This window comes from Phalacrocorax aristotelis, chromosome 2 (genome assembly GCF_949628215.1).
Source record: "Phalacrocorax aristotelis chromosome 2, bGulAri2.1, whole genome shotgun sequence".
NCBI lineage: Eukaryota > Metazoa > Chordata > Aves > Suliformes > Phalacrocoracidae > Phalacrocorax > Phalacrocorax aristotelis.
In genome coordinates this window covers 113,627,605-113,640,195 of record NC_134277.1, presented here as the reverse complement: position 1 = coordinate 113,640,195, position 12,591 = coordinate 113,627,605, and the positions used below count along the sequence as shown (strand labels likewise).

General features: G+C 47.9%; 1 protein-coding gene across 4 annotated transcripts; it reads right to left on the bottom strand.

Annotated features, from left to right (window-relative positions):
• Window positions 1-669: 669 nt before the first annotated feature.
• On the bottom strand, window positions 670-7,144 carry ZBTB14 (zinc finger and BTB domain containing 14). 4 transcript variants are annotated; one of them, XM_075084757.1, is made up of 4 exons: window positions 6,917-7,144; window positions 5,309-5,345; window positions 4,457-4,535; window positions 670-3,995 (listed from the first exon to the last, which is right to left on the bottom strand). In XM_075084757.1, the coding sequence occupies exons 3-4, from the start codon at window positions 4,457-4,459 to the stop codon at window positions 2,652-2,654; spliced, it is 1,347 nt and encodes a 448-aa protein (XP_074940858.1). In that variant the 5' UTR covers window positions 4,460-4,535; window positions 5,309-5,345; window positions 6,917-7,144; the 3' UTR covers window positions 670-2,651. The 4 variants fall into 4 exon arrangements, with proteins under 4 accessions (XP_074940858.1, XP_074940857.1, XP_074940856.1 ...); XM_075084756.1 differs by having other exon boundaries at window positions 5,218-5,345; window positions 6,917-7,130; XM_075084755.1 differs by lacking the exon at window positions 5,309-5,345 and having other exon boundaries at window positions 6,917-7,121.
• Window positions 7,145-12,591: the final 5,447 nt, after the last annotated feature.

The following is a 12,591-nucleotide window of genomic DNA, read 5'->3' as shown; positions in this document are numbered from 1 at the left end:
TTCTTACAGCTGCAAGCTTTCACAGCAGCAGAATTTACCCTGACATAAACCACAATCTTCTCACTTTCAGTCATGTCTTTTATTGCAAGCCTGCTTTTCTATAACAATTTCAAATTCACAGCCTGACTGCTTGTGCTCAGGTATCAGAGGGTAATCTTCTTTAACTGTAAGCCTTGAGCTCTGTCTTGCCATTCAAGTGTCTGCTGTCCCAGTGAGCTCCGTTTTCATTTATTACTTTCCTAAAAGCCCAGTGAGGCTCTTCTTGAGAGGTTATTTAGCTTATACCTCAGCTTCAAGGCAGAATTGACTATATTTAAGCCATTCCTAACAGATGTTTGTCTAACCCATTCTTGAATATCACCACTAGTGGAGGTTGCAGTGCCTCCCCAGGCATTCTGTTCTAATAACTCATTACTCAACCCTTTAAAAGTTTTTCCTAATGTCTCATGTAAATGTTCTCTGCTGTAATTTCAGCTCATTACTTCTTGCACTCTTCATAGGAGACCTATGTGTCTCCTTTATAAGAGAAAATTGACTCTCTTCCATCTTTTACACTTTTGAACCCTTATCACAACAGATCTGTTCTGTACAGACTTATCAACCCCAGTTTTATCAGGTAAGAAAAAGCGAAGACAATTTTAGATAAGAAAACATAGCAAGACTAATATGCTTAGAAAAAAAAGTAGATCCCATTTTGGACCTACTATCTTTATATCTATAATCATATACAGTAAAACATTTTAACAATGGTCATTTATCATGTTCCTCAAGAGAACCAATAAAATGTAATGAATACACATCCTCTGATGTTGCACAGATACAAAATGTATAGTTTGTTTACAAACTAATATTACTGAATGTAAAATGAAGTAACATTTTAAAAAAATATATTGGTAAAGGTCCAAAGTTTACATTTTCTAAAATATTAAGTTCATGTTTTATTTACAGACCAGCTTTCAAACAATTATTGGCAATTTAAGATAACTGTTTAACCTGACGAGTACATGAATATAATGAAGCTGTAAAAAAACCCAACCAACCAAAAAAAATAATCAAAGTTCCATATAACAGTTCCAAAAATGGTATTTTCAGTTTCTATTTAGAAAAGCAAGATGTGATCTACCACATGGTAACTTACCAGAAACTGATCTAACACTTTCATATGCTATAGGTATCGCAAGCGACCAATGTTATCCAACCACGTGCCCAAGAGTGCGTTTTTTTCACCATTCCAACTTCAAATGAAGTTTTGACAACACTTGTAGTATTTACAAACTTAAAATAAAGGCTCGATATCCCTTTGGATTACATTACCACTGTTATTGTGTCTTTTCTTGTTGACTACACGTAGCAGACTGCAATCCAAAGACCACGTATTTTGTTGACTCTGTGGGTTAACAGTTAAATTAGCAGCATCTACCCCAGCTTGTCTAGAAAAAAAAAAAGGCAACTCTAAGTAACAGACTATTAGTTAATACTGATTCTGGATCAATTATGACCGAAATCTCCCTCTTGCTGAGAGGTGGTGTGTCAGCAAGCGGAGTTTTTTAAACTTGAACGGGACCTATTAGCTGGCATGACCAGCCACGACACAAAGCCCAGCCTGAACACTGCGGGCAGGTGTGCGATAGCCCATGGCTGGGCTCTGCAACTGCGGAGGCCTGGCAGTGACACCCGGTCACTCACCAGCACAGCTGATCCTCCCGTGCTGCCAGAAACACGCCTTTGCCTTAACTGGGCTACGTTGGGTGAACTCGAAGCTGCATAATAAAAACCACAGCCTCAGGCTGTATTAGATTTAACTAATTTCTACTGGGTCCCAGTAAGGAATGTGACTCCTCCTCCATGCTGCGCCCTTTTTTCTTTGTGGCTCTGTCCCACCTCCAGGTGCCTGCATAAGGGCGAACATAGAAACAAAGGAGGCAGACTCTTTTCCCCACACAAGGGACTGGTGAACACCACAACCCATCTGCTTTGCCAGCCGGGACCACTGCGAGTAACACAGTTTTTTTCAGGAAAGCAAGTATTTCATTAAGCTTGCTGCCTTGATTAAAATAAGAGGGTATCTGAGGGAATGGAATAAGAAGCAATTTCGTTTTGATCACCATGCCCCTGTACGCTCTGTTGTACCAACCTCTAGCATCTGCACTAGGTGGAAAAAAGAGGAATTAAAAAGCTTAGAGAATCAAGGTCTGCTTCTCAAAAACTGCAGTGTAACACTTTGAAAACTACGGAAAACAAGTATTTCCTTTCCATGGTTGTTAATTTTTCTGAGATCTCAGTGTTTTTAAACATAACTCATTGATTTTGATGTCTACATCGTATGCAGCATTCCATACTGGATGAAACAAAACATCAGCCGGTGATGATCCCTGTTTTACAGAGAACTTGATTGTATTCTCAAATTAAATCAGGTATTAGTGCATCATACTGCTAATGACAACAAAACTATTTCATATTCTAAGAATACCCATCTCTGAAATGTTTTAAAACACCTAACCAAGCGATGCTGTGTGTTCCTACGTAGCATCCAAATCCTCTAAAAATATGTTTTCTTGAAAAGGTAATTCTCAGTCTAAGTGTATCCCAACAATAGATTTTGTTCAATTTAATTTCTTACATTATTTCTGATAAAGTTTCTGCTTTAGTTTTTAACTACAAGCTATGGTTTCTAATTGCTGCTCTGCTTCAGCAGCCATAGCTGCTGCCTGTAACTGTTCCGTTTCACTCTGGATGGAGTTGGCGGTAGTAACTTGTTTTCTTTCACTGTGCATATTGTTCTCATGCCTTTTTAGATCAGATGCTTTAGCAAACGCTTTAGTGCAGGAACTGCAGACAAAAGGCTTCTCTCCTCGGTGTCTTCTTTCATGGTCTTTGAGGTGGGACTTGTGCTTGAAAGCTTTATCGCACATATGGCATGCAAATGGCCTCTCATTACTGTGAACTCTTTCATGCTTTTTTAGATCTGGTGCACGAATAAAAGACTTTCCACATACCTCGCAACTGTAAGGCTTGTAACCTGTGTGTATTTTCAGGTGCTCTTTCAAATGAGCTTGCGTGGTAAAGCCCTTTGTACACATTTCACAAACAAATGGTCTATCAGCAGTGTGTAGCTTTTCATGTTTTCTCAATCGCGCTTCGTCAGAAAAGGTCTTACCACAAGCCTGACACACAATGTGTTCCCTGTGACCATAAAGCAAATACTCAAACTTCATATCCCCAGCTGCCGTGGTCCAGCCTGGTGTCTGTTCATCTTTCACTTCACTTATGCCATCATTAAATGTCAAAGCCTGAGGGGTCTGAGATCCCAAGTCTTTTGATTCGGTTGTTTCCATAGGCTCTACTTCCTGGCCGTAGCAGTTCACTTTTCGAACCTCTTCACTTCCCAGCTCTTTCAGAATCGCCTCTTGCACTCGCAGGGTAGTGGTAGGTGATTTTCCATCTTCCTGACTTGGGGGAGTTCCTTCCACCGTCACATCTGAGGGACTATCGTCGTGATCTCCAATTTCTTCCACCTCATCGTCTTGGGTATCATTAGGTTCCCCCATAGGACGGTTTATTTTTAGGCAGTACTTGCTCTTGGACTGTGTGTTTTCTTCAGGACTAGACACATCCCGTTTTTGAGAGCAGAGTTTATCCAGAAATCGAATACCAAGAATCTGGCCTGAAGACATCATCAGGTTTACATCCTCTTTCTTAACAGAAATCTTTGCAGTATACATGTAATTGAGAACTTCTTCAAAAATATCAGAACGAAGAAAATCTATTTCTATTACTGATGAACTATCAACTTCCAGTTTTTTGAAAAGCTTTTTGAAATAGGTACTGCAGGCCGCAAGCACGCACCTGTGTGCTCTGAATTTAACATCTTCAACCACGATAGCTATGTCACAAAATTCTCCTTCCAAACGTTGTTCATTTAATGTTTTCAGGAACACAGTTTTGTGATCATCGTCATTATATTTAATGGTTTCAGACATACTGATTAAAAACTCCTGTAAAATAACAAGGGAAAGTTTTGTAATTTTTATTAAGTAGCCTAAGTTATAAAATCCCACCAGCTGATATAATTTACAAACTAAAAGAACTGCCAAATAAAATTTGTTGCCTAAAATGACCAGAAAAAGCCTTTCAGATTATAACAGTATTACTCTTAAATGTCTTTTAAAATTGTGACTACATAAAGGCCTTTCTCCAGGTTATACACGTTCCAGGACGCGTAGTGATTTATAAAGGTTAATTTTTTTGCATTGCTTTATTAATTTATTCAAATATTTATTGATTGTTACACAAAACCAGAAACTTTCTCTGTGAAGTTGCAATCCCCAGTATGATCCAGCTGCAGAAGTCATTCTTACAGCCAAAGGAAATGCTAATACTAAAAAGATGTGTAAGAGAGACTTCTAAAGGTGTCAGCATAACAAACTAAATGCGAAATATCAAATATAAGCCTTACCATGAACAATGCAGGAAATGTTCTGAATATTGTTAAATAGTTGACAGATGATTAACCTTTACGATGGGCCACCTTCAGCCTGAAAGACAGGAAGATCACAATAACATTTTAAGAAATTATAAAATCTTTTCCAACAACTGTTTTAAATTGGGGAGTTAAAACACAGCATTTTCAATCATTTAAAATGATACAAAACAGGCTGTTAAAATACCCAGTTAATTCTGACTGGTTCTACAGGTGACTGCATAAATCGATCTGACAGCGCTGTTGTCGTAAAGCACGCATTTACTTTCCTCCGGCTATTTCACTTCCCTGACTCCACTTTCCTGATACTTACTTTGCACTACATCTAGAAATCTGAAAAGCCTCTACAGGAACTGACAGCGTTAACCCAGCAACCAACCCATCAAAAAGGTGATTAGCCTTCTGCTAATTAGCGTGCTGAGTAAGCCTAGTGGAGGGCCTGGCGAGCAGAGCAAGCATCCCACAGGACAGTGGACTGGGCTGTGGATGGCCGCGCATCCAGGCGCGGGGAAAGACCCACCAAGGACACCATATCTCCAAACAAGGGAGACACTCGAACAGCAGAAGGATAATGCAAAATGCATAATTTAAATTATTCAACCCCAATCTCCCACAGGTATATAATTGTGACAGCAGCAGGAAATGCGGAGGAGAGGGAAATTTAATATTTTGTTCAGAACGTGGCACAGAGCTACTGGGATCTCCTTTCCTAAATTCTAATTAATCCTTGACCATACACGGAACGGAAGCAGACGACGGGTACGCCACTTCCACCCTTGGCGCTGGGTGTTGAGCATGGTACGGGAACACCTGGCTCCCTGCAAATACCTTCACGGGCCTGGCACCTCAGCATGCAGTACTCTGGCTGCAAAAAGAATGAGGAAAGTCAGAATTTTTTTCCTAGTCCTAAGTAATCAGATGTCGAGAGAGCCAGGTAGGGAGGGCATAAATAGTTGAAATACACAAAAGAAAACAAAACCAAGAAACACTGTATTTTTCTGGGCTGCCTGGGCCTGTGGCCCCAGGATGAGGGATCAACGCAGCACCCAAGGCAGCAGGGTAAACAACTATTTCACCAGGATCCATTTAGGGTTCTTTACAAGCTGGGGGAAAACACTGCTTTCTTTTTAAGCAACACGGAAGAGTCACTGCTAATAACGTAGCAGCAATCTCACCCCCCGTGTTGTTAAACGATGCGCAATTTTGCTGCAATTCTGTTGAGACTTACTAAGCAAAGAACCAATTATAGAAGAAGTAATTGGTTGAAAACAGTGTTGCTGAATACAGAGGGGCGTGTAATTGGTGACAGAAACAAAGTTACTACCCTGCGAGCGGAGCCGGGCAGGCACTCGGCCAGAGTACCTCCGGCGCAGGGGGAAACTCCCAGGGCCACGGGGTTACTTACTCCGCGGGGCAACGGCAATTACCCCTGCACGCACACACGCAGGGCTGACACTGCCGTTCGCACCACGGCAACGGGAGCGGGGGGGGGGGGGGAAGGGATATGTCTGGGGTTGCCACTGTTGGTGCGGCTCCCGCCGCCGCCATGCGAGCGGCGCTCGGTGCCTCGCCACGCTAGCCCTGTTCCCGGCTCGGCCGGCGCACCGGCGCGGCGCTGCCTGCCGTGCCCGCGGCCGCAGCGGCAGCCGGGTGCACGCCTGCTCCGTGCACCCGCCGGCGGGGACGGGGACGCGGCGCGGGCGAGTTCCCGGCGGGGTCCGGCCCGGCCCAGTCCTGCCGGCCCGCCGCTCGCCACCGCCACGGGAACCCGCGGCCGCCGGCGCGGCCCTGCGGCGGGGGGACGCCGCCCGCGCTCCCGGTCCGCCGTCAGGGGCGCCCGCGAGCGGCAGGCGGCCCCGCTCCGGAGCGAGCCCCGCGCTCCCCCCGCCGCCCCGCGGGGCTGCGCGGGGACGGCGCTCCCCTCCCTCTCGCCCCAGCGGTTCTCGCGCGGCGGCGGCGGGGCCGGCCGAGACGCCGCCAGGCCGCGGCCGCGCGCCCCTTTGTTGCGGCCGCCGCGCAGGGCCCGCGCACCCCAACGTGCACATCCGTCGCTGGACGTGTCCTCCTCCTCCTCCTCCTCCTCCTCCTCCTCCTCCTCCTCCTCCTCCTCCTCCTCCTCCTCCTCCTCGCCCTCCCCCCGCCCGCCCGCCGCGCGCGCGGGAGGCAGGCGCGCGCGACGGCTCCGAGCTGCTGCTGACGGCGGCGGGCGCGCCCGCGGCGCCTCCATCTCACCCAGCGCGAGCTGCCGGGGCTTTAACGGCTGCGGCCGCCCGCAGCCAGCGCTGCTGGAGGCGGCGGCGGCGGCTGCGAGCGGGGGAGAGAGGGGAGCGCGCAAGGGGGGGTCGCGCGCGCGCGCAGCGCAACGGCGACCCTGCCGTTGGGCGGGGGCGGGGGGGGAGGGGGGGGAGTTGGAATGGGGAGAGGGCTCGCGCTTACCTGCCGCCCGCGCGCGCGCGCGGAACCGCACGTTCCCGGGGAGCGCGGGGGGCTGCCGCTGCCGCCGCTGCCGCACGGGAGGGGGGAAGGGGGGGGAAGGGAGGGAGGGAGGAGGGGGGAATTTGGGGAGGGGGATTTGGGGGGGGGTCTGCGCGCGTCTCTCTGGCCGTCACCGCCGCCTCCTGCACGAGCATTCAGTGCGCGCGCGCGCGCCGGGGGCGGGGGAACGTGCATGCGCGGTGCGAGCAGGGCGCGCCTGTGCCGGGGAGCGGGAGGGGGGGCTGGGAGAGGAGCGGGGAGAACGCGCCGGCTCCATCGCCCTTTTCGGGGGCCCCGCGCGCCGGCGGCGGCGGCCGGGCGGGGTGGGGAGAGCGGTAGCGCGCGCCCCCTCCTAAGGAGCGCCGGGGAGCCGCTCCCGCCGCGCCACGAGCACCCGCCCCGCCGCGCCTGCGCCCGCGTGTGCGAGCCTGGCGGCGGCGCCCCCCCTCCCTCCGCTCACTTCCCTCCCCACCGCCTGGCGGCGCACGGCGGCGAGCCCGGCGCGAGCACGGCCCCGAGCCCGATGGCGGGCGGGGGAGGGGGACCGACATGGGAGGGGAGGGCGCGGCGCGGGGCGGGGCGGGGCGGGGCGCTCGCGCCTGGCGGCGGCGCGGGAGCGTGAGGCGGCGGCGGGTCGCTGCGCTCGGGGCCGGCGGCTCTCGGAAAGGAGCAGCGGTAGCACCCCACAGGGCCGCCGGCTCCTCGGGGTCCCCCGGCCCGGCCCGGCCCGGCGGTTAATTTAGGCGGGATTTTTAAAAAGCAGTTAACTGGCGAGTGCGCGTGGGCGGGCGCCCCGCGGCCCTCGGCGTCGCGGGTGTCCCCAGGCGCGTCACGGCGGTGGCGCGGGCGGGCCGGTAAGGCCGGGGACTGCGCTTGCGCCCCGCCACGGGTGCGGCGCCTCTGCGAGTCACGGCGAGGAGCGCGCGGGCGCGCGCCGTCGCTTACGTTCCGCGGTTTAAACACCTGGGCGTTTGCGTGTTAGAGAAACAACCCGATCGCTGGAACGAAATAAAAGCTGTTACTGCGTTACTCATCCTCCGCCTCCGATTTTTCCTTTCGAAAGCAGTTCATGAGATGCAAGCCTGATGGCGCAGCGCGCAGTGAAATAATCTGTGGCTGAATAAACCTTTAAAATGTTGCTGTTAGTGCAAAATGCAGCGGTTCTGCTAGAAAAAAAAAAAAAACAACAAAAGTGGAGCCTCAATGTAGTAACTACTTGCGTTGACAAATACAGCAATATAAGCAAGTTACTGGAGTAGGAGAATCATCCTCTGGGAGCAACACAGTAAATTTTCTCATCAGGCTGATAACTCCTGCCCCTTCCTGAGTCATCTCGGAGCATTTTGTGTGATGCACTAATATACGTAGCGAGTTCCTCGCCAGCTGGATCACTCTATCTTTTTTAAATTATTAATTAAAATATTTTCTTTTTTTTTTCTACCCACTTTTAGATAGAATGGAATGAAATCCATATTTTGCCTGGGTAGTCAGAACCACCAGGATTGTTTGTGTCGCGACATCGTGATTTGCATTCAGAAGGCAGAACCAACTGCGGTAGATCTTTAAGTGGGTTTGAATCCTGCACAAGAATTCTCTCCGGTGTGGAAGAGCTTCCCTTTTACAATTTCGTGACATGCTGTTTCTTTCTGTGGCAGTGCCTCGGACACTCCTGTGATACCTTTATTAGTCTTGAGAAACATGTCACTGCTGAGTTTACCGTGCCGAGCGGCAAATTGTGCCTCTTTGTTTTGTTACGCTTTCCGTTTCTGCTCTACCTGTACAGCGCCTGGCACAGTATGGATACACTTAACATCTAGGGCCAGGTTCTGCTGCAATGCAAGTGATCAGAATTAAACTGGTGGAGAAAAGCCTGGTACCGTAGGAGAGGTACGGCTACCCGCATTTTCTCTCTGCTCTTCTGTGTCATGGGCTACTTCTGAATGTGTCCTGCATGTTTCAAATTGTATCGTTAGTCGCTGTCACTGAGACACTAAAATAGGGGAAGGATATATGCAATATCCAGATGTGCTAACCATGAATTGTGGAGAATGAAAATCGAAGCATTGTTATTACCTGTGTTGTGTTTTTCATGACATACGACGTCCCAGGTATTTGCCGTGTGGTCTGAAGTTGGCAGTGCGGTTTGGTGAGCTTGCCGGCCGAGAGAAAGGCTTCCTCCTTTCCGTGCAGAAGTCCTGGAACGCTGCCAGATTGTAAAGGCTATAGATAATATTATAAAGCGTGTACAGTGAGCAGCAGGAGTAAAGGCTGTTAAATTTAGCAGTACCAGGCAATAATAATAAAATTGCAGGCACAGTTCAAGCAGCTGCTAATAAGTGGCTTATTTAAACTACAGCATGTGAGACAATTATGCATTTCTCTGTGACGGCTCTTGCTGAGTGATTGAAGTGGGCAAGAAACAGAAACCAGTGCCACATGAGAATCCAAGTTTCTGGAGAAGCGCACCTGCGAACACGTACCCTATACATCTCAGGAACACCCTATGCTGAAACGTAACAGAGGAGCCTGCAAGTCATCTCAAGTGCTGGTGTGTGGAAAGCACAGGTAGAATAGCTGCATATATAGAACAGAAGCATGAGAACAGGTCCAAATCTGGGCATGTTGCACTAGGTTTTGGTAATCAAAAGATACAGATTGCAGAAATTTCCACCTGAAGAGACAGGGGATTGAAAATATGCATTACTGAAGGTGAAGCATAAGAATAAGAAAAAAAGGTCTATGTTGGACGGGGCTCTGAGCAACCTGATCTAGTTGAAGATGTCCCTGCTCACTGCAGGGGGGTTTGTCTAGATGACCTCTAAAGGTCCCTTCCAACCCAAACCGTTCTATGATTCTATGATCTCTACTAGCATGTCTGTGGGCCAATATATGTGATCATGTCAGTTGCCAAAAGCAAGTGCTTTTCCAACTTACTGGAAAATAACCTTCTGCAGAAAAAGCGTAACCAGGAGGAAAAAATGTCTTAATCATGTATCTGACTGAAACATTCTTCCTACAAAATTACCCTGGACCCAATTAATACATATTAACGTTCAGGCTTTGAAGCAGTTTTGCTCTTTTCCTATCTGATGAGCCAGACTGTAGCTACCGTGGAACTGTTGAACCACCAGGCTGTTTCCAGACTCTGGACTGCAGGGGTATCTGTAGGAAAAAAAAAAGAGTCCTTTGTAGGATGCACTTGTTTGTTTAGAAAATTGTGTAACAGGAGCGAAGAATGACAAGTGCCACTTCCTGCAACCATGCGTGGGGCATGGGAGATAACAGGCAGGAAAGGCTGAAGGTTTGCCTCTAACGTGTTCTAAGTGGCGACTGGTTTTAAAATGAGTGTTAAGCATCAGCGGGTTCTTGTGCATTTGTGATGGTTCGGTTTATAAAGTCTGTATGAGTTAAAAGTGGTGATATGAACATCGTGATATTATGGCCAGTTTTCATGAACTCAAATTGTATCTTGGTCTTGCAGAAATGCTCACCATACAAGGACATTGATTTTCCGTGTTCGCTTTTCATGGGTCAGATTTCTTGTCAGGCCAAGCGGGCAAAAGAAAGTGAAGATACAAAATGTCCAATATTTGTGAAACGGCTTTGCAGAGCCCGCTACGTGTCAGCAAGGATGGTCTATGTAAGCCTCCAGAGAGCGTACGTGAGCGCGCTAGGACAGAGGACAGTCAGGGAGCAGATGCTCCTTGCCGTGTGTGTTTCCCATGGCAACCTGGCAAATTTCCCAGCAGAAATTTGCGTGTGAGTTAGTCATGTTTTTGCATCACTTCTGTATTTTCAAGTATCCTCACAAAAGAGGAAACAGTAGAGACAAATGAGGAGGACCAGAGCATAGCTGATGGAGGTCGGCGGCACAATTGTACCGGCTAAGCCATACGAACAGAAAGAGGTGGTGAGAGGCCCCCTCGCCACTCGAATGGTTGAACAGCTCCCATGGTTTGCACCAGTGCCAGAGGGGACACAAGTCCTCTCTAGAGACCCTGATCTCTAAAATCTTATTTAATAGGATTGTATTCTAAGGAGAAGAGCATCTTAATTACACACTTTTCTTTCCAATAAATTCTATTAGACCGTGTGACGTGTTTATCTACAGTCATATATGATGTGCATTTGTCAAAAGTTGTGTGGTAGGTAGAGGTGTGGCCCTGTGAACACAGCACTTCTTGCTCTGTGTGTATACAAGGCACTCTGTATTCTTTTTTTTTCTAAATAAAACTGTCAGGTTTAGCTGTAACTTGCATAATTCTACATACCTTGTTACTGTCCCTGTTGGACTGTCTCTCTGCTTCTCTCTTCCTCTTCCCATGCCTTTTATTTGAGTATATTTCTTCATGGTTTTGCATTTGCACTCATTTCTTTACTCATTTTCTCTGTTTCTTCCCTATATCCCCACCATCCTCTCATTTTTCCTTTTCCTTCCTCTCTTTCACTGTCAGGTACCTTACTCTAGGCCCATTTCTTGACTCTGCATGACATCCTTGTTTCATCCGAACCACATGGACGGTGAATGAAGAAAGATGGATCCCACTTTTTGACGTCAGGTGCCAGAGGACTATCATGAAAGCTTAACTTTCTGTTCCTCTCCCACAGTGTTCTCTCTGTGTTTCCTTACTCTTGTGTCATTATCTTTCTGCCTTATTCAGTTGTGATCCTGTACCCTGGCGCTGAAGCTAAGTGCTACAGGTAGAGGCTTTAGGGAGCAGCAACGTGTACTGTTGTCCGCAGCACCCAGTGGAAAAAGGACACTGAGCAGACATGAGAGGTCCCAGAGCAGGAAGAGTGTGCTACATATATTTGGACCCATCATCCTAAGTAAAGATGGTATCAAAAGAACAAAAGCCTAAAATTACACATTCAATCTTAACCTGGTTATTTCTTGACTTTTAAGCATGTAATATGCATTATAAGAGGAACAGAAGGCATTTTGGTGAATTAGTTAATATTCACTAGGCAAGAGCTGTTTTTGTACTTGATTCCTGTTTGTATTGCAGACCTGCTGACGTTATGAACACACTCCTAAGAAAGAACTAGTCCACAAGAGTATAACAGCTTCCTCGTGCCTGATCTGTCAAAAAGAACAGATTTCTCATTCACATGTCAGGTATATTTTTGATTTACAGAGCAGTTATACCATCTGGTCCTGTAAGACTAGAGCAGTGAATTCAATTTCAGACATGTTTCATGTCCAAGGCAGAGTCTTTCAGTACACGGTTAATAGAGGAGATTGCCATTCTGTGAATAGTTTATGTGATGTCCCGTTTACTTGTGTAAGTAGGGCAGACAAATTTTTTTGGATGAATGATGTGCTGGTGTAATGGGCAGAGTGGAACAATTTATCTCCTTTGAGGTGGAGTTGTGGTTACCAAGTGTTTTGGATTTGCATGGCAAGGTTTTGGTAGCAGGGAGGCTACAGGGGTGGCTTCTGTGAGAAGCTGCTAGAAATTTCCCCCATGTCTGATAGAGCCCATGCCAGCCGGCTCCAGGATAGACCTGCTGCTGGCCAAGGCCGAGCCCATCAGTGATAGCGGTAGTGCCTCTGGGATAACAGATTTAAGAAGGGGAAAAAGTTGCTGCACAACAGCAACTGCAGCTGGAGAAAGGAGTGAGAATACGTGAGA